This window comes from Hemitrygon akajei, chromosome 23 (assembly GCF_048418815.1).
Source record: "Hemitrygon akajei chromosome 23, sHemAka1.3, whole genome shotgun sequence".
NCBI classification, from domain to species: domain Eukaryota; kingdom Metazoa; phylum Chordata; class Chondrichthyes; order Myliobatiformes; family Dasyatidae; genus Hemitrygon; species Hemitrygon akajei.
Genome location: NC_133146.1, coordinates 57013009 through 57035302, shown reverse-complemented (window position 1 = coordinate 57035302; position 22294 = coordinate 57013009). Strand labels below are relative to the sequence as shown.

Genomic DNA, 22294 nt, shown 5'->3' with positions numbered 1-22294 from the left:
ATCTATTCCTCTCTCTGACTTCTTACCTTTTCTCACCTGCCTATCCCCTCCCCACTTCTCTTTATCCTATCGTTCTGCTCTCCTCTATCAGATTCCTTCTTCTCCAGTCCTCTACCTTTCCAAACCACCTGGCTTCACCTGTCACTGAGCTACCCTGCTTCCTCTCACCTACCTTTTCGTTCTGACATCTTCCTCTTTCCTTTCCAGTCCTGAAGAAGGATCTCAACCCTTATCATCAACTGTCCATTCATTTCCATAGATGCTGCCTGACCTGCTGCATTTTGAAAATGTTGCTCTGGACTCATCGGGCCAAAGGCTTTGAGGGTTGATAGGTCAATTAGTTTTTTGTAAATTTCCATTTTTGTGTCAGTGAGTTGGTACAATCTGGGTGGAGTTGGAGTTTGTTTGATGGAGGAGATTTGCTCCATCACCAAAGACTCTTGCAAATTTCCCAGAGCGGTCCAACTTGTTGCATCACCATCTAGTATGGAATGGCCACTGCATAGGGTCAGAAAAAGCCACAGAGGGTTTCAGACTCAGCCAGAGCTATCATGGGCACCAGCCTCCCCTGATTTGAGGGCATCTTCAAGGAGTGATGCTTCAAAAAGGCAGCACCTATCATTAAGGATCCCCATCACCCAGAACATGCTCGCTTCTCAATGTTACCATTAGGGAGAAAGTACAGGAGCCTGAAATGTATAATATTTATGTATGGCACAGTGCTGCTGCAGAACAAATTTCATGACATGCTGCATGTCAATGATATTAATGATATTACTGGAACAACAGGTCCACAGCAGATTGCATGTTATTGGCTCTCCACTCAACCGTAGAACATCTGGACAGCAAAGATGCATACAGCAGGATGCTCTTTATCAACAACAGCTCAGCATCTAATACCATCAGCCCCTCAAAACTAATTAACAAGCTTCCTTGTGCAATTGGATCCTGGATTTCCTCACTTGCAGACCCCTGTCAGTTTGATAGGCAATATCTCTTCCACAATCTCCATCAGCCCTGTTGCACCACAAGGATGTGTGCTTAGCCCCCTGCTCTATGCACTTTACACTTATGGCTATGTAGCTAAGCACAGCTCCAATGCCACGTTCAAGTTTGCTGTCGTGGGCCAGATCAAAGTTGGTGATGAATCAGCATATGGGATGGAGATTGGTGTGGTATTTCATTGATTCCGTTATGAATTTTATTTATTGAGTATGCCTGCAAGAAAATGAATCTCAGGGATGTACAAGGTGACACATATGTACTTCGATAAGAAATTTACTTCTGATACTGAAATGTGCGGAGAATAAAGTGGGGTTGGTCAGTGACTCAGTGGACTTAACCCAAGACATCAATTTCATGAACTGGAGTAATGCTGAAGGAATTCATATCAGCTCTCTGCAGGAAATTACCCACAATAGTGAGGGAAAGTTTAAAAGAACAAATAAAGTAACCTACAAAACAACGTCAAATAGCTTTGTCACAATTTGCATCCATTTAATTGGCATTCAGCCATACACAAATACAGCCAAACAAAACAGTTTACTCCAGGGCCAAGGTGCAAAACACAATACAGCATCATACACAACTCAAGGCACATACAAGCACGTAGATGATATCAGTAAAGTCCAGTTGCACAAAAAATGTCCAAGCCTCTGTGTCCATGAATGTTGCAGCAGGTTTGCAGTCAAGCACGATAGTTTTATAAAATTTATATTTAATGAAAGAGTTGGCTTTTTAAAATGAAAAAAAAATTGTAAATAACAGGAGATGGTGGCTGAAATATCTGTCCTGCAGTTTACATTGATTAAGTTTACCCATTAGGGAAATGCAGCATGATCTTTAGTTTGTTCTGGAAAATCAGGTTTTTGTGATTATTTGTTGTTATTACTGGTAGAGACCCTGAGTTGGAGGATGTTACACAGTATGGAAGCAGAATCTTCACAACCCCCCCCCCCCCCCCCACCCAGTCAACTACCCACCAATACACTAATCCTACACAAAGTCATTTAATCTCCCTGCATTCCTATCAGCTCTCCTCAGGGTTTGCCAATCACCTAAACAGGGGCAAGTATATTACTGTTAAATATGTACTCAGAGTGCACCCATCATTAAGGGCCCTCACCAATCAGGACGTGTCTTCTTCTCATACTAACATCAATGAGGAAGTACTGGAGCCTGAAGATACACACTCTAAAGATTCAAAGTACATTTGTTATCATAGTATGTATTCAGATACAACCCTGAGATTTGTCTTCCCACAGACAGCCACAACACAAAGAAACACCATGGAACATTTTAGGAACAACTTCTTCCCCTCTACCATTAGATTTCTGAATGGTCCATGAATACTACCTCACTATTTTGAGTTTTTTTGCACTACTTTTTATATGTATTGTAACTTATAGTAATATTGTTTTAAGTATTGCACTGTATTGCTGCTACAAAACTATTTCATGACACCAGTCAGTGATAATAAACCTGATTCTGACTCAGCCTAATGCAATCTTCTCTCAGAGAAATGGAAGTTTTGCCCATATGACAGACATCAACTTGATACATTTGGATTCCTGGGATGCACAATTGTACCACAGGTATAGTTCACTGAGAATTGCCTCCCACAATAGAATGATTATATAAGAGATGCCATTAATTAGTTACAAACATTAGAAAATCTACAGATGCTGGAAATCCAAAACAACCCACACAAACAAAATGCTGGAGGATCTCAGCAGGCCAGGCAGCATCTATGGAAAAGAGTAAACAGTTGACATTTCAGGTCGAGACCCTTCTTTAGGAGGGTCCTGCAGGAGTCCTGAAGAAGGGTCTCAGACTGAAATGTTGACTGTCAACTCTTTCCCATAGATGCTGCCAGAATGCAGAGTTCCTCCAGTATTTTGTGTGTGTTGCTATTAGTTAACCCTTCATGTACAGTCTTGTTAGTTAGAAGCAAGGTCTATATTCTAATTGACTAACACACTATCAGGAAAAGCATCCAATAGTACTTCTGAAAAGTTTGAAAGAACTAGCAACAATAGCAAACAAAAAAGACATTCAACAAATTAAACCTAGGTCCAAATAAATCAAAACTTTTATTTCGGCTATTAGATTTATGATTGAGTAACCTTTAGCTTGTAATAGCAATTACAAGCAATTGCTATTATTCAAAGGATAATCAGTCATCTATTTGTTATTGTGGAGATTACCAGACATGGTACATCAATGTTCACATTTCACAAGGTACAAAGCTTGCAGGGCAGAATCCTGATGTTCTGCTGACAAGAAATTGAATTGATTTTATTGGTGCTGCAATATGTACAAAAGTCTGCAGTCACATAGAAATCTACTACATTCATTTCAAAATTAAAAATATAGATACCTTCATGCTGAATATAGGAGCTTTCAAACTTATTCTAACCTAACTAATATAGGCTGAAGAAATTTTATCTAATGAGAATTTTTTTCTGCTAGGTCTGATTATTGCCATAAACAGTAAACAATTAAAAATCCAATGTTAAGGAAAAATAAGGCTATAAAATTTTAAAAATGCAATATTCACCAAGAACGAATAACAATAGAAATTAAATATTTATTTGTTAAAAGTGAGAGTGTATGTGCCAGTCAGTGTCGATACTGGACAGTATCTAAATTATTTTGAAAAATTACTTTGGCAAAGAAAAACATCAAAACAAAAGTCTGATGAAGGGTCTTGGCTCAAGGTGGTGACTGTTTATTCCTCTCCATAGACGCTGCTGAGTTCCTCCAACATTTAGTGTGTTACTCTGGATTTCCAACATCTGTAGAATCTCTAGAGTTTAATCTGAATTTACTGATTTTTAACTCAAGTCTGTCTCTAGATGCTACAATATTCATTGTTATCAATTATACTTTTTTTTTAAAAAATTCAGTTCATTTCAACAATCTGCAGGAGGGACTCAGCAGGTTGAGCAGTATCAGGACCCAAATCTCAATGTAGGATTTTGACAAAAAACAGTAACAATCCATTTCCTCACACAGATGCTGTTCAACTCATTGAGTTTCTCCAGCAAACAGTTTGTTGCTCCAGATTCCAGCATCGGCACTCTCGATTAGTTTTATCGGCTTAGTTTTGATTTGCAATTTGGGTCACAGATCAGTATGTCAATGCAATAGAGTCCAACACTGATAGGTATAGGCTTGTAACCAGGGCATTGATCAGTTTTAATTCTGTACTCACAAAGCAGAGAATTATAAACCACAAATGGGGAAAAGGTATCGTTAGCACACTTCCGATTTTGCCATTTAAACGGTACAGCACAGGAACAGCCCATTCAACCTACACCGTTCTGCCAAATTAGCTAAAAGGTGAAGCAAGACCCTCCAAACACTAATCTCTCCCACCCACACCATGCCTCTCATCATCTTGCAACTCTCTATCGGGTCCCCAGTAGGTTCCAATCTTTAGTAATATTGTGCATCAGTTTAATTTTATGAACTCAAAATCTTCAGCAAAGGACCTGAAAGTTGGAATTGGATTTTCCTGAACTGAAAGGCTACAGTTAAAGAAACTTTTTCACTCAGCTGAGAAAAAAATCCTGTTTAAATGTCAAGTATATTAAATAGAAAGGCAAGAGTAGAAGAAAACTTATTATTTTCACCTTATCACGAGCATAGAACCCAAAATGTCAAAAGCATGGTACTGTTTATACAAGGATAACTATACCATTTTAAATCAACAGAATAAAAGCCATTTTACATACCTGTTAGTTGAGCAGCTAAAAACAGTGGGTTGAAATGGAGTGCTTAAGGCTGAGCCTCCTACCTGCACTGCTGGAACTGTTTTGTGACAGGTCTCCAAGCAGTAGTTTGGGGTTAAGGTTTATATGTATGGACAGACTGCTCACACAGCACTTACTCAAGATCATTCCTTCCATAGTGGAATTTCACTCCTGTAACCCTGTGGCACGTAGCCAAAATCTGTTCAAAGAGGCCACTGTGCCTAGGTAATCTTTGAACCTCTGCTGAAACAAGTTCAAAGGTTCAATTTGCTCAAACATTATTGATTGTTGCAACAATGGCTCAATAAGAGAATGAATCTCAAGTGGTTCGGTTCAGCTGGACGATTTGATTTCGGCACAGATCTGAGCTCAATCTAGTGTTTAATTGGTGGGTCTCAGAAGGATCAGTGCTCGAGATTCGGCAGTTTAATTCCATATCAATTGTTTAAATGAGTAAAATGTGTGTGCTCTTTCCTTGTTTGCTGATAATTCAAAGCCAGGTGTGATTATCAGCTTCGCGGAGGACACGAACATTCTGCGAGATATACAGAGCTCGAAAAAAAAGATTCAAGAAGGAAATGGCAGATGGAATGCAATTGGGCAAGTTTGAAAGTGGCCACTATGGCCAGAATCAAGGAGCAGGGTTCTTTTTAATGGCCAGGGAGGTGGGGTGTCTTGCAGCTATTGTTAACATTTCCCACATTGCATAAATATTGATTTGTGGAAGTAATTAAGGAATCCTGCAAACAAGTGAAAGGAAGTTATTGTGCAGATACATGCAGTTCATCCCAATTAGAATGTCAACATCTAAACCAGAAGATCATAAGACATAGAAGCAGAATTAGACCACTCGGCCCATCAAGTCTGCTCCACCATTCCGTCATGGCTGATTTATTATCGCTTTCAACACCATTCTCCTGTCTTCTCCCCATAACGTTCGCCATTGTGTTCTCACTTCACTATGTTAGTGCAAAGGAGTCCTACACTGACACCTTACTTAACAAGAATCTAGCAACCTCCATTTTAATTATACAAAATGACTTGGTCTCTAGGGTCATCTGTGCTAATGAACTCCACAGATTCAACATCCTCTGGTCAAAGAGATTCCTCCACATCTGTTCTAAAGAGATGTCCTTGTATTCTGTAGCTGTGTGAACTTTCATTGAAAACTTGTTGGAATACAAGAACAAGGAAATTTCATTGTAAAGTACAGCTTTGGCGAGATTACAGCTGGAATGAGTGTGTGATTGCTCTGCTTATCTGAGGCAGGATACATTTTCCTTTAAGATGGTGCAATAATGATCTCCCAGATTAATTACTAAAATTAGATCAATTGGATTTTGGTCTTTCTTGACTACCTGGCTTCACCTATCAACTTCCAATTGGCCTTCTTCCCCTCCACACCCCCCCCCCACCATCTTTTTATTCTGGCATCTTCCCCCTTCTTTCTCAGTCCTGAAGAAGGGTCTCAGCCCAAAATGTTGACTGCTTATTCACTTCCATAGACGCTGCCTGACCTGCTGGGTTCCTCCAGCATTTTGTGCATGTTACTTTGGATTTTCTGCAGATGCTGAAAACACGAGGGAGTTTATCAATTGGATCTCATTGTCTATGCGGAGAGATGAATTAAAATGTATTTCTGAATTCAGAGGAATAATGGATGAACTCATTGAAACCCTAAACTTTGTATTTGACAGGGTAGGTTTTGAGATGCTGCTCCCTCTACCACATTGTCTAACTAGATCATTGTTACAAGATCAAGACATGAAGAAATAGGACTAAAGTGAGGAGAAGCTCCCTTGAGAACATTTGGAATTCTCTGCATCTGTGGATAGGCAATCAATGAACTTGCTTATGACTGACGTCAATAAATTTTAGACACCAAGGAAATTAAGAGTTGTAAAACTAAGAGGGCAAGTTCAGCTGTAATCTTATCAACAGGTGGAACGGGTTTGAGGATGTACACCTGATACGTGAGCATGTATATAGTACTATGCAAAAGTCTTAAACATGCATGTATAGCATGTTACTGTAGTAATTTTAGGTATTACACTGTACTGCTGCTGAAAAAAAATCAAATTTCATGATATACGTGAGTGATGATAAACCTGATTCAGATATGGGTCTCTGTTGTGGACTGAGAGGGGAATCATGGCTGGAAAAAGGGAAAAGGAGAGGAGAGGGGAGGAGCAGGAAGCACCAGAGAGACATTCTGTAATGATCAATAAACCAGTTGTTTGGATTCAAATGACCTTGCCTGGTGTCTCAGGGATGGGTGTGTCTGCACCTGAGCCACCTCCCACTCCGGCACTCCTTCTCTGCCACCTGTCCCACACCCCTCCCCTGGCACTCCAACCTCACCATTCCTAACATCCTTTGCTCCTACTAGATTTACAAACTCACTTTCTGCTCCACCTTGACAAATACAATAGTGTGCAAAAGTCTCAGGCACCCTGGCTATATACCTGTGCCTACAATTTTGGCAGTGCACTATACATATATCTTAACAATTATGTACAGGTGCATACATTATGATTGATATTCCCATAGAATTAACAAGTATTATTGGCTGATCTTATGAACATTGAGAACTCTCATGCTGGCTGTATATTAACTTTCAGACAGAGCAGACAGAAAGAACAAACAAAAAGTTGTGCTACAACTTCATAAATCACCGGTGAGCTGTCTACTGGAGTATTGTGTTTGCTTCTGGGCATTCCTCAAGAGGGATTCCCCTGGGCAATAGTAATAACAGAGGTAAAGCTCTGTGGAATATTGGGCTGTTCTCAGAGTGCATTATGTAAAAGGGAGGTTTAATTGAGGTGTTCAATAGTGTAAAGGGTTTTTTTAATGGAGCAGAGAAAGAGCTTCCATTTGTAGGAATGTAGGGAAACCAGAGTTATGACAAGTATTGGAAAATCATAAGACAGAAGACATAGGCCATTCAGCCCTTCGAGTCTGCTCCGTCATCCCATCATGGCTGATCCCTGATCCCACTCAACCCCATACACCTACCTTCTCGCTGTATCCTTTGATGCCCTGACTGATCAGGGAACTATCAACTTCCACCTTGAATATGTCCATGGACTTGGCCTCCACCACATCCTGTAGCAGGGCATTCCACAGATTCACCACTCTCTGGCTAAAAGAAGTTCCTCCTTACCTCTGTTCTAAAAGGCCGCCCCTCAATTTTGAGGCTGTGCCCTCTAGTTCTGGATACCCCCTCCATAGGAAATATCCTCTCCATATCCACCCCATCTAGTCCTTTCAACAGTCAGTAGGTTTCAATGAGATCCCCCCCCCCCCCGTACTTTCCAAAATTCCAGTGAGTACAGGCCCAAAACTACCAAATGCTCCTTATAGTGCCTTATAAAGCCACAGCATTATCTCCTTGTTTTTATGCTCTATTCCCCTAAATAAACACCACCATTGCATGTAAATTAACCTTCTGGGAGTATTGCACAAAGTCCCTCCCAATCCCTCTGCACCATTGAAGTTTCAGCCTTCTTCTCCATTTAGGTAACAGTCCGCACAAAATGCATTATCATATATTTCCCAACACTGTATTCCATCTGCCACTTTTTTGCCCATTCTTCCATTTTGTCTAAGTCCTGCTGCAATCACATTGCTTCCCTAGCACTACCTACCCCTCCACCTATCTTCATATCATCCACAAACTTTGCCACAAAGCCATCAATTCCATTACCCAAATCTTTGACAAACAATGTGAAAAGTAGCGACCCCAATACTGACCCCTGAGGAACACCACTAGTCACTGGCAGCCAACCAGAAAAGGCCTCCTTTATTCCCACTCATGGCCTCCTGCCTGTCTGCCACTTCTCTATCTATGCCAGTATCTTTCCTGTAAGGCCATAGAATTTTATCTTGTTAAGCAGCCTCATGTGTCACACCTTATCAAACGCCTTCTGAAAATCCAATTAAGTGACATCCACTGCCCCTCCTTTGTCCACACTGCTTGTTTCTTTTTCAAAGAACTCTAACAGATTTGTCAAGCAAGATTTCCCTTTACAGAAACCATGTTGATATTGACTTATTTTATCATTAGTCTCCAAGTACTCTGAAACTTCATCCTTAATATAAGACTCCAACACCTACCCTGACCACTGAGGTTAGGCTAACTAGCCTATAATTTCCTTTCTTTTGCCTTCTTCCCTTCTTAAAGAGTGGAGTGACATTTACAATCTTCCAGTCCTCCAGGGTCATGCGACAATCAAGTGATTCTTGAAAGATCATGACCAATGCATCTGTCTTCTCTTCAGCAACCTCTCTCAGGACTCTGGGATGTAGTCCATCTGGTCCAGGGGACTTATCCACCTTAAGACATTTGAGTTTGCCTAGCACTTTTTCCTTTGTAATAGCAATGGCACTCACTCCTGCTCCCTGACACTCATGGACCTCTGGCACACAGCTGGCGTCTTCCACAATGAAGAATGATGCAAAGTACCCATTAAGTTCATCTGCCATTTCTTTGTACCCCATTACCACCTCACCAGCATCATTTTCCAGTGGTCCAATATCAACTCTTACCTCCCTTTTACTCTTGAGTGGTGTCAGTAGGATGAATGAAAGCAGGCTTTTTCAACTGAGGTTAGGCTGGACTACTACTAGAGGTCATGGGTTAAGTGTGAAAGGTGGAAGTTTGAAGAGGAACACATTCATTTCACAGCGAAGGGGAACTCAAAACTAAAGGCATAAGCTTAAGGTGAGAGGAGAAATATTTAACAAGGACCTGAGGGATAACTTATTGACATGAATTAAATGAGCTGCCAAAGGAAGTGTTTGAGGCAGGTCCAACCACAATATTTAAAAGATATTTGGATAACTGCATGGATAGAATATGGGCCAAACATGGATAAATGGGACAAGCTTATTGAGCACCTTGATTGGCATAGACAAGTTGAGCCAAGGGCCTGTCTCCATGCTCTATGACTCTATGACTAACTGGCAGAAGAATTAATGTTCAGCTGAAAGAAATAGTGAAATTCATCCAACTGAGACCATCTTTATGCTGTAAAAGAATATAGAAACAAAAGGTAAGATTAAATTGGTTGGCCTCTCAAATGTGCTTCATCATTCGCAAGATCTGAACCAGGCCTAAGTGACACACACAAAATGTTGGAGGAACTCAGCTGGTCAGCAGCATCTACGGAAAAGAGTACAGTCAATGTTGCGGCCCAAGACCCTTCGTCAGGACTGAAGACTGTTCACTCTTTTCCTAGATGCTGCCTGACCTGCTGAGTTCCTCCAGCATTTTGTATGTTGCTTGGACTTTATGCATTTAAAGATTTTCTCGTGCTTGTGATTGGCCTCAGCATCTCCTTCTAGCTGTTTCGCTGGGACTTTTAATTTCCTTGCAGTTTAATTGAATTCAATTAATCTGCAACTTCGAGCACCTGGTATAAAGATTCTCAGCCTTCTGAGAAAAACAAGTCCCTTTTATCGCTCTCTGAAATACGTGCCATCTTATTCTGAAGCTATACCCTTAATTATAATTCCCCAAATAATGGTCAATCCCTTTTCAATCCTGTCAACTTCTTGAAGAATCTTTTCATAACCTTCATTCTTCCATACTCCAATAGTTTTGGTTCAGCTTACTCAACATTTTTCATATATCAACCCTTTCATCCCAAGAAACTTCTGAGCAAAGGCTTCATTGCAAGCAAATCATTCATTAAATATGGAGACCATATCTGTGTCAAGTCCAATCTCACCAGCATCAAAATGGGACAGCACGGTAGTGTAGTGATTAGCAAAACACTTTACAGTACTAGCGACCCGACTTCAATTCCCGCCGCTGCCTGTAAGGAGTTTGTACATTCTCCCTGTGAACAGGTGCTCCAGTTTCCTCAAGCAGTCCAAAAGTGTATCGGTTAGTAGGTTAATAAGTTGTCCTGTGATTAGGATTGACTGGGCAGCATAGCTTGAAAAGTCAGAAGGACCTCTTCCGTATGGTATCTCATTAAATAATTTTGAAACTTTCTGAGTTTATATCTTTGCACAAAGGCCGACATCCTATTAACCTTCCCAACTACTTGCCATAGCCAAATGATTGCGATTTTGAGGGATTGTTGCTATTGATGGTCAATGTGACTTTATGCAGGGCAGGTCATGCCTTATAAACTTGACTGAGTTTTTTGAGGAGGTAGTGAAGATGACTGATGAGGGTATAGGACATTGGAAGCCATCTACATGAACTTCAGTAAAGCATGTTGCAAGGTTGACTGGAAGATTAAGATGTAGTATCCACAGTGACACAGTAGACTGGGCTAAAAGATATTAGCTGTTCAGAGAGATTAAACAAGCTTGGACCATTTTCTCTGAAGCCTGAGGCAGAGGGAACCTGACAGAAGTCTGGGGAGGTTATGAGAGAGTTGTGATAGAGTCATGATAGTCATGAGTTATGATAGAGAGTCAGATTCATTTTTGCAGGATGGAAATTTGAAATACTGGAGCAGGGGTTCCCAAACTTTTTAAACCATGGACCAATGCCATTAATCAAGGGGTCCATGGACCCCGGGTTGGGAATCCCTGCTCTAGAGGCTCACAGGTGAGAGCAGGAAATTTAAAGGAGATTTACAAAGTAAGAATTTTACACAAAGAGTGATATGTAGCTGACACACTCTTCCAGGAGATTTGCAAGAAGCAGATATGATATGGACGTCTAAGGGGCATTTAGACAGGCTCATGAATTTGCAGGAGATAGCAGAAGAATATGGATCATGTGCGGGCAGGTGAGATGAGTTTATCTGGCATCATAGTTGGCACCAACAACTAGGACCTGTTCCTGTATTGTACTGTTCTGTCTTTATGTGTACTAGAATCCCCAGATCATTTTATACCATAACATTTGATAGGCAGGGTGTCAGGACAAAAGACAAGGGTTGGGCCAGTTCTGCTCACTGCTCTGCAACGTTTACTCCACTCTGCACTGAGCTGAGGCTGTGGCCTGCTCTGGCTGCTCCGGCCTTCATGTCTGCAGCATCCACAACGTTTACTCCAGTAACTGCGGAACGGAGCTGAGGCTGTGGCCTGCTCTGGCTGCTCCGGGCTTCATGTCTGCAGCATCCACAACGTTTACTCCAGTAACTGCAGAACAGAGCTGAGGCTGTGGCCTGCTCTGGCTGCTCCGGCCTTCATGTCTGCAGGCTCTGCTATGTGTGGAACTAAGCCTGAGACTGTGGGCCTGCTCTAGGCTTTGTGTCTGAGGACTCACTTTCATTCTAAATGTTATTTGCTTACTTTTACTCTTTGCACGATGTGTATTCATTCTCTCTCTCCCTCTCCCTCTCCCTCTCCCTCTCCCTCTCCCTCTCCCTCTTCCTCTCCCGTGTTTGATGGTCTTTTTACTTAGTGTGTTATTTTGGATTTCTTGTTTTGTCAGGAGCTGTATCTCAAGTTTGAAAAAATGTATACATACTTTGATAATAAATGGACTTTGAACATGAGTCTTACTAGTTTAACGCCCTGACATTCAGAGTATCTCACACTTCTGTTCAATGGTTCTGGGCAGGAGATGCTCAAACATTTCTTGCAGATGTAGGAGGTTCCCATGTACTACAGTGCTGGTACATAATCCACCCTTCATTCTTCAGATTTAAAAGATATTCTTCAGATTTACTTCTCATTCTTCCTTCTATCTCAAGGCTGTTGTGTAAGGTAGATATAAAAAAAGTCCCACTACACTCTCCAGGGAAGACTACAGGAACTCTCTGCAAAGTCATGGCTACTATTTTTCCTGATAACTTTCCACATTCTTTCGTGGGGTCACTTCTCCTGCATTATGACAGTAACTGCGATCTCCAATAGTTCATTGACTACACAATATTTTAAATTAATCTAACTGCAGGTTTTATTTCTGTGTTTAATTGCTTGAATTAAGAAAAGGCTGTGTGAAATTTTACCAAAGTACAGTATCAGGCACCTTTGCTTTTTGATATCTTGATGCATTGTTTTGATAGGATATCTGGTCTCTCAGAGATCTTGGAGTATGAAACCATCCCGCTGATAAACACAAGTGGATTGCTTTAAATGAACCTTTGGAACTTGAAGAGTTTAAATTTAGTTTTTGTGGAATAATTCTAACAATTGAAATCATGCTCAAACCTCCAAATTTAATTGTTAAAACTGATATCTATTTAGAGCAGAGCTTCTCAAATTTTTTTATGCCATGGACCCCTACCATCAACTGAGGGGTCCGTGGACCCCAGAAAGGGAACAGAGCTAGTTGGACAACATACAATAAGCCCGTATATCTTAAAAAGCTTTAAATTGGCTATATATTAACCTTACCTGTGTTTCTGATAAAGCTCTTCCCTGTCCCTGATGCTTCAGAGTGCCACAGACTCACTCTCCTGCTAAATGACTCTGAGCTGGTGACACACAAAACATTCCTTGTAGCTGTAGGAACTAGAAAGGTCTGTTCATCGCCAGAGTGAAGAAAAGAGCTTGAAAAACTACTGCAGACTCCACCCACCCTAGCAGTCACCTATGCACCAAATTGCCATCAGAGAGACGATAGAAGTCCATCTCCATAAGGACTACACGTTACCTCCAAAGCTTCTTTCTTGTGGCTATCCAACTCCTTAACAAAACTCACATGGGTGTAATACCCTGACTATCCCTGCACAACATCTGATAACTCAGGAGTTCCCAACCTTGCTTATGCATGGAGCAATACCATTAAGCAAGGGGTCCATGGATGCCAGGTTGGGAACCCTTGTGTTAAACGGTCTTTCCTGCTCTCCTTGATCTGTTGCTAACTATTGAGTCTGTTCGTATGGTCACATTTATTTAAGTTTTGATATTTGCACATGAATGTTGATTGCTCAGGGCTGTTTGCACTATTTTCTTATAAATTATTGGTTACTATTGTGTTCACTGCTATGGTATTATCCTGTGTGTTACACTTGGCACTGAACCACAATCAATTCTGGTAGGTTTCACAAACTGGCAATAAAGAGATTCTGATCTGCTTACAAGTCAGCACATACTATAGTGCAGGTGCAAACCCTTCCTGCTTTAATTTAGTTGATAACCCAATTTAAAACTTGTAAAATAGCTCTCCTTACTCCTCCAGGCTGTGATGTCACGTTTTCAGACACTCCCTTACACTCCACTGTCATTTCCTTCATGGTCCAGTTGCACTTTGCTTCCAATAGTACACGTTTCATGTTGATCTGTCCTTTGTTCTACTTATTTTGAAATGACTGCAAATATTGAATGAAAGTCTGCTGTTAATTAGTTACCAATGATTAAAAAGCTTGTATCAACCTATGCAAAAGTCATCTAGATTCCGATCTTTTTATTGCCTTCGTCAGTACATTGTAAGAACTTTGCCAGAGATGATAAGGTAGGAGGTTATAGTAGACCCCTCAGTGCAAAGTGAAAGGCAACGTGCAAATGTTGGCAAAGGGCAAAAGCACAGCAAACAGAATTGCAGTACAACAAAGCTGTTTGTTGGAACCAAACGGCAGGAGGGACTTGATACAAGAATGGACAGGTACAATGTTCACAGTTGCTTCTTTCACTGATGGGAATTGTAGGGGATGGTAGGATCAATGAAAACTACCTCACTACATTTATAGTGCTCTGTGTGTGTAACCACAGAGCAATCGTGGTCTGAAAACTAGAGGCAGAGGCAGGTGGTTCTCAGTAAGTTGTAACACTAAAAACATCATTTAAATATAAATGCAATATTGGGCTTGGTCATCTTCCAGTCCACCTTGGCTGTAGCACTGTCACCTAACTCAGCATTCAGTTTTTGATACGGCCTATTGGAAATTAGTTTCAATGTTCATTACTGTCTGAAATATTTTGTCTCATTGCAGTGTTTGTTCAGCAATCCCTTTCTGTCATTCATTTCACTGTTAGATCTTTCCCATTTCCAGCTCCTCCCGCCTCTCCTGCTATCCACACTCAATTCAGAGAGCCCATGGTAGGGCATTCCTTTAGAATTCAAACAGTGCTGGTTGAACACGAGTTATCAAGACTTCATCCACCTCATCAAGGAAGCTTCCATGTATCCACAGCAGCTCCAGTTGTACTCCTGATAAATGCACCGCAGGGCTGACTGTTCCCTTAATCATGGACATTATCATTGTCTTTAAGTTTAACTCCTCCTCAACTTTTCCATCTACTGACATTGCAGATATACAGATAGAACTGCATTATCAAAATACCACATATTTGGTTTTTCCTTTCAACAAAGGAGCTCAGCACTTTTGACTGCTTTTCCAAGGGTCCACTGTATTCTTGAGGACATTGAGATACTCTGTAAACCATTAGGGTCACCAGCTAATGGCCTTGCTACACTGCTAGATTCTGCAGAGGCATCTCTGAAGAGCTGGAGAAATTCCTTTCAGATTATTCAAAGACAACATCATTGTTACTTTTCTAATTACCATCAGGTCCCAAAGCATCATAAGATCCTGAGGAATCCTGGCCTGAGGATGTGAGGGGAATGTTTCATCTTGTGTAAGAATCCAGATCTAGGGATGACCCTGAGCTTGTCCATCTAAAGCAGAGATGAGATGAACATTTTTTCCCCTCAGATGTTTGTGAATTCTTGGAAATCTTTACCTCAAAGGATGGAAGAAGCAGACTGATAAGGGAGAGATACAAAAAGTGTGAGTAGACGGGAGTATAGATTTGCCCATGATCTGATTCAGTAGCAAATCAGCTGGCCTACTCCTGCTCTTGGTTTGTACATTCACATTTTGTACAGAATCATAGAATCAGTGAATCATGCAAGACAGATGGACGGGCTTGAGTCATCAAGGCCTATTATAGTTCTTTGTTATTACTACTGGATTGGGCCAAACTCTTTCCCAGTCCTCACACCCTCTTATTGTTGTTTTTTTTTGGAATATTAATCTGACTCTCTTTTCAATTACATTATTAAATTTACAAGGTACATAGGCAGCATACAACCCTGAAACTCATCTTCCCCACAGGCAGCCGCAAAACAAAGAGCCATGGAACCAACCCGTCCAAAGAAAAGTATCAAACTCGCCCCTCATGCATACGGCAATGAAAAAAAGTGAAAACGCAGAATTTAAGACAAAATCAAAAGGCGCATTTGTTCAGCTCAGTGTTCATTATTCAGCAATCCAAAAATCGCCCAAAAGTAGCAACGAGAAAAGAGAAACCTGAACCAGAGCCCAAATCTACAAACGTGTACAAACCACGGTGATTAGACCTTGCTCCAGCGCCATCCGCTCCAGATCGCAGCAAGCTGCTGTACCAAAGAATGTTTCTCAATTTCAAATAACGCCTCTTTTGCCAGCTGCTTTAAATCCATTTCAAATTCTGGTTAAAGCCTGTTCAGACAGCAGAAACAATTTATTCTCATCCATTGCATCAGTTCCTCCAGTTATATAAAGACCTTCGGCAAGACTCCTCACCTGACCGCAGACTCAGTTTGTTTGTCCACTTTATATGAGGTGTACAGATAGGGTGACTATTTCCACTGAGGCTGGGTGAGACTAGACCTAGAGGTCATAGGTTAAGGGTGAGAGGTAAAATACTTAAGGAAAACCCGAGGAGGGTCTCCTTTACTCAAGGAGTGGTGCGAGCGTGCATCGAGCTGCCGGTTGAAGTGGTGGATACGGGTTTGATTGCAACAGTTAAGAGAAGATTGGGTAAGTACATGGTTAGGGGTGGTCTGGAGGACCATGTAGTAGGCAGAATACCAGTTCAGCATGGACTACATGGGCCTTTTTCTGTGCTTTAGTGCTCTGTGACTCGATATTTTTGTATATAGTTGCAGATGAATTATGGCTTAACCCCTTTGTAAAGTCAGCAAATATTTAAATTTTGCAATTTAACTTTGCACCTCTCTACGTCAAGTGAGCATTAAGTGGGGAGCATATTTTCCACATTAGCCAAGCTGTGGGGCTCAAAACCAGTACAAATTAATAATAAAGTGGCCCAACCCCACAATATTGTATGAGTGGACTCCTGAATGCTCACTTATCCTTCCTTACAGCAGAATCTACCTCATTTCAGCCTTCCTGCCCAATCCCCATTTCCCTCTGTTCCCCTGGACCGCAGCAGCCTCAATACCTCGGTCTTGAATGCACTCAGTAATTGAGCATCTGCAGGCTCTGGGCTGGGGTAAAACTCTCTCGATACTGTTCCTCCATCCTTCACTATCTTCCTACCCTTATGTCCTTCTCCTTTCATTCAGTGGGCAGCTGCTCTGCGCTTGGTGGTTCTACCAAACTGAGGAGTAGGAACATCACCATCAATACAAAACTCAACAGTCCAGTCAACACATATGACTTTCTTTTCTGAACAACCAAGTGAATTTATCTCTCTTGGATAATAAAGGCAGGGTTAATCAGGGACAGGTTCCTGAAGGTTGTTATAGCCGGGGGAGGTAGTGGAGACAAGATCCCACTACCTATTAAGCGCTCCCAAAAACATGCACATCATTTAGCCTCTGACAACCACGTCCAGCTCCTGGCCTTCACACGTGTCTTAGCTATTAAACCCGGTGGAACTGCTTCTACTGACAGGAGAAGGTGCAAAGGTGGGTAACTAGTATCTTAAAACCAGTTGCTTCGGGCAGATTCAGCTCGTAAGATTGGCAGCTCATCTGGGAGAAGGAAAACTCTGATCTCAAAACTCTGCTGCCTTGTGGCTATATCCACTCATGGGGAAGATTTTGGGAGTAATCCCCGAAGGAAAATCTAGAGCTGGAGTTCCTTAGGCAATCCTACATTGAGTTCAACATGCACTGGCAACTCCTGTGATGCTACTGGTACCAAACTGTATCGACTCTGCCGTTCCTTTGGATTCATCAACCACATGGAGAGGGGGAGCCCGCTACATGAACAGCTTGTTCTCCTTATCATACTGCCCATGCTTGTGTAGACAGCTAGGACTCAACATCCATGGTTGGCCCTGGTCAATGGAGGGCCTACTAAATCAGAGACCAGAAGCTTATAACACCTAAAGAGAGGTCATCAAAGTAGGAAGCTAGGAGAACACAAGAGGTACAAAGAAATTGTGAACACAAGAAGTCTGAAAAGATATTGATAAACACAGTGAAATATAGTCCTCAGGTGGCAAAACATGAGGGGATCTAGCGGGATAGTACGTGTAAATGCATGCTATTTATTTGTTTGTTTATTTATTTTATTTTTATTTAGAGATACAGTGCAGAATAGTCCCTTTCGGGCCTTTGAACCTCACCGCCCAGCATCCCCTCCCCCCAAAACCCCCTGATTTAACCCTGAACTAATCATGGGACAATTTAAAATGAGCAATTAACCTACTAACTGGCACGTCTTTGGACTATGGAAGGAAACCAGAGGACCCAGAGAAAACCCACGCCTTCCACTGGGAGGACACACAGACTCCTTACAGAGGATACCAGAACTGAACTCTCAACTCTGATCCCCCGAGCTGTAGTAGGCTATGTTACCATGGTGCCCTGTCTACAGTAAGGTAAGTATCATAATGACCCAAGACCAATTAAACCACTCCTGATGATTTAAAAAAAGTCAATGTTTATACATCTGGAAGAATCTATACCAACTCCATGTACCTACAGTATGTGTGATGTATGTATGTATGTGTATATATATATAAAAAATATAGTTAAATTAGTGCAAAATAAGTAGCGAAGTAATGTTCATCGGATCAATGTCCATTCAGAAATCTAATGGCAGAGGAGGAGAAGCTGTTCCTGAATCACTGAGTGAGTGCTTTCAGGTACTTGTACCTCCTCCCTGATGAGAACAAGGCATGACCTGGACGATGGTGGTCCTTAATGATGGACGCCACATTTTTGTGGAACCGCTCAAACCCCACTTGGAGTGTTCAATTCTGGTCACCTCACTACAGGGAGGATGTGGATACTATAGAGAGAATGCAGGGGAGATTTACAAGGATGTTGCCTGGATTGGGGAGCATGCCTTACGAGAATAGATTGAGTGAACTTGGCCTTTTCTCCTGAGAGTGACGGAGGATGAGAAGTGACCTGATAGAGGTGTATAAGATGATGAGGGGCATTAATGATGTGGATAGTCAGAGGCTTTTTCCCAGGTTTGAAATGGCTAACACAGGGGGGCATAGTTTTAAGGTGCTTGGGAAATGGGTACTGAATGGATGTCAGGGGTAGGTTTTTCAGAAAAGAGAGTGGTGGGTACCTGGAATGCACTGCTGGTAGCGTCGGTGGAAGCGGATAAAAAAGGGTCTTTTAAAAGCCTCTTAGATACAGTATATACATACATACATAAACATACACACACATAGGAGAGGGGCAAAGTGAGTAAGCAAAGAAAAGCAACTTGTAGTACCCAGGAACACACAAAACGCTGGAGTTTCAGCCCAAAACGTTGACTGTACTCTTTTCATAGATGCTGCCTGGCCTGCTGAGTTCCTCCAGCATTTTGAGTGGATTTCCAGCACCTGCAGATATTTTCTTGTTTGTGATTGCAGTACCCAGGTGCAATTTCTGGAGCTTATTTGTTTTAACCTGCGCCTAACACTTAAGTCAAAGTCATTACACAGGAGTCAGGAAGTTTTGTTAATTAGCGACAAAGCAGTACCTGTTCTGCCAAAAACACTTGAGGATTAACACATCCACCTGTGCATTGGATATAAATACGAGTGAGGGCAGGTGGTATCATTGTCTGAGAAACTGACCACAGAAGTCTCATCACTCAGTGTTTGGGAGATGATGCCAAAGAAATCCAGGTTTCATCACAAGCAGATTTGTTTGTATCATTACGGGAAACAACATGTCAAAGTTGAGTTATTAGTTCTTTCCCTGGCCTTTTTACTTCCCCATTTGTTTTGTCCTAGCGACTGTGCTGGGGTCTCTAAAATCTACCTCGGACTTCAGGTTCCCAGAAACAGCTCCTTCCCCTTCAGCGCCTTGAAGCTGGGATCTGCCATCCAGATCGCTGTAGACAAAATAAATTCAGACCCCTTCCTCCTGCCGAATCACACGTTGGACTTTGTGTACGCTGACAGTGATTGCAACCCCAAGGTATCCATTCGTGAGTTCATTCACCAGATCCAGAGGTACAATATTTCTGCTCTGTTTGGACCAGCTTGTCCAGTTGCGTCAGAGGTAAGAGACTAGTTGTAGAGGACTTCGTGTTTAGTAATTAATAAACTATTGTCTGTTGAATGACATGTACTGAAAAATGAACATAATTAGAATTATTAGGAAAGGGAAATTCAGCCCAAATTTGATTTTGTAGTTTGAGGAGAAAAACAGAACCAATTAAACTTAAAATTTGGATCATTTTGAAGGAGGTAGGTTCAAGGGGGACGTGAGATGTAAGCTTTTTACTCAGAGAGTTGTGGATGCCTGGAATGTGCTGCCTGGTATGGTGGTAGAGGCAAATACATTAGAGGCTTTTAAGAGACATTTGTGTAGGCATATGGTTATAAGGAAGATGGGGACATATGGACGTGATGTAAGTAGGAGGGATTAGTGTTTGAGTGTTTTTGATTTGCTTTTTGGCAAATTTAGCACCACATTGTGGGCTGAATGGCCTGCTCCTGTGTTGTACTCTTCTATGACCTATGTTCTATAACAAATATTTTGTTTGTTTTTGGTTGTGTTGATTATTTTTACATAGTCGCTGAAACTAAAAGACCTGTGGATAATAAACATGCTGAAAAAGCAGCTGATTATCTGATATTACAAGTGTTGGAGTGCATGAGGTGTCCAGGGTAGGATAGCACTCTGGTGAAGGGGCTGTCCATTCCGGGGCAGCTCACTCACCTTTGATCCCCCACTGGACACTCAATTCTCACCTGTGGCTCCAAGTGGCTGTTTTCACGTGACAGCAGTCACGCCCTGTTACACTGCTTCAACAAGCAAGCTAAACCAGGTAAAGGTAGCCTTCGGCCTCCTGCCCTGGTGAGATAGGGACGTGCCTGTCCTAGCATGTAAAGTCAGCTCTGGCGGACTGAGGGGATGAGATCTAGAGTGAGATCCAAAGGCCAGGAAGGTGGTTCTGCACTGCTCCGTGGAGAGCAAAGGGCAAGACAAGGCACAGAAGAAGTCACGGTCGTCCACTGAACCAAGGGAGACACCAAATAACACACAAAGTACTGGAGGAACTCAACAGCCAGGCAGCATTTACAGAAAAGAGTAAACGGTCGATGTTTTGGTTGGGCCAAGACCTGTTGAAGAGCCCTGATGAAGGGTCTTGACCTGAAGCATCGACTGTTCAGTCTTTTCCATAGATGCTGCTGGGCCTGCTGAGTTTCTCCAGCATCTAGTATGTGCTACTTTGCAGAATTTCTTGTGTTTGTGATGGAAGACCGCAGTTTGTGACACTTGTTTGTCCCACTGGACCCAGACTTCTGAAGTCCAGAGAGTGGAACTGCCCTAGTTCAATAGCTTTTCCATTTTAAATACTCTCCTGCACAGGTTTCCTGTCATCATTGGATACAAAGGGCAATAACCACCATGATGGATTGAATGGGCAGATATGAGGGCAGTTCAAGATTTCCAGATATAAATGATCAAAAAGTAAGAGAGATTGCATAAGCTAAGAAAACAAATTGCTTTCAAAGGCAATAAAATAAAATTAGACACCACAAAAATTAATGAAATTTGAAACTGAAAACAAAAAAGAAACAAGAAGATTGATGTGGGAAAGGAACACTTAAAATGGAGAAAATTTGAAGTAATGAATTAAGATGAAGAATTTTATCTTCTGTACGACATAGCAGAAACAGGGCACCACGGTAGCGTAACAGCACAGCATATCACAGCCTGGGGAGTCAGAGTTCAGAATTCAGAATCCTCTGTAAGGAGATTGTCCGTTCACCCTGTGGGTTGTCTCCGGGTGTTCCAGTTTCCTCCCACACTCCAAAGACGTATCGGTTAGTAGGTTAGTTGGTCATTGTAAATTGTCCCGTGATTAAGTTGGGGTTTAAATCGGGGGTTGTTGGGGATTGCTGCGTGCCATGGCCCAAAAGGCTGATGCCACAATATATCTCTAAATAAGTATTAGATAAGGGGGTGATTAGCGGTAGAAAAACTAATTAAATCCTTCATTACCAAGTTTATTACATCACTTTTTGATAAATCCATTGTGCATTAACTCCTCTTTAGATTATAGGCCTGCTTGCCTCTCAGTGGAATATCCCCATCTTTGGATTTGCGGGTCAGACACTGGCATTCGATGACTTTTATTTGTATGACACCTACGTGAATCTGCTGTCTTCACTCCAGAACATGGGGAACATCCTCACTAGAACATTGCATTTCTTTGGCTGGAGGAATGTTGTCCTCTTAGGAGGGTCTGCTGAACAAACCAAATGGGACATGACTGAGGAGCTCTGGAAAATCATTGTGAAAGAGCTGCAAGCCAACTTCACCATAACAGCTCAGGTCCGATACGACATAGGCAATGCAGCCCTTCATCAGATAAAGCTCAAGGAAGCTGTAGCTTCAGCAAGAAGTAAGTGTTACTTATTATCCTGTACCACCACTTATTAATCTATTAAATCTACACCCTTCCAAGCAAATTAAAGAT

General features: G+C 41.7%; 2 protein-coding genes across 2 annotated transcripts in view; one reads left to right on the top strand and one right to left on the bottom strand.

The window, feature by feature from the left end:
- The window catches only part of acsl5 (acyl-CoA synthetase long chain family member 5), a 52294-nt gene extending 47373 nt beyond the window's left edge, over positions 1–4921 (bottom strand). The window contains 1 exon segment of the mRNA XM_073027723.1: positions 4740–4921. The gene's annotated coding sequence lies outside the window, so the exon portion shown is untranslated.
- A 6505-nt stretch (positions 4922–11426) lies between these two features.
- Positions 11427–22294, top strand: part of gucy2g (guanylate cyclase 2g) — a 56207-nt gene continuing 45339 nt past the window's right edge. The window contains exons 1-3 of the mRNA XM_073026778.1: positions 11427–11509; positions 19593–19863; positions 21871–22219. Of these exons, the coding sequence (XP_072882879.1) occupies positions 11427–11509; positions 19593–19863; positions 21871–22219 (703 nt within the window). The remainder of the gene's footprint in view (positions 11510–19592; positions 19864–21870; positions 22220–22294) is intronic.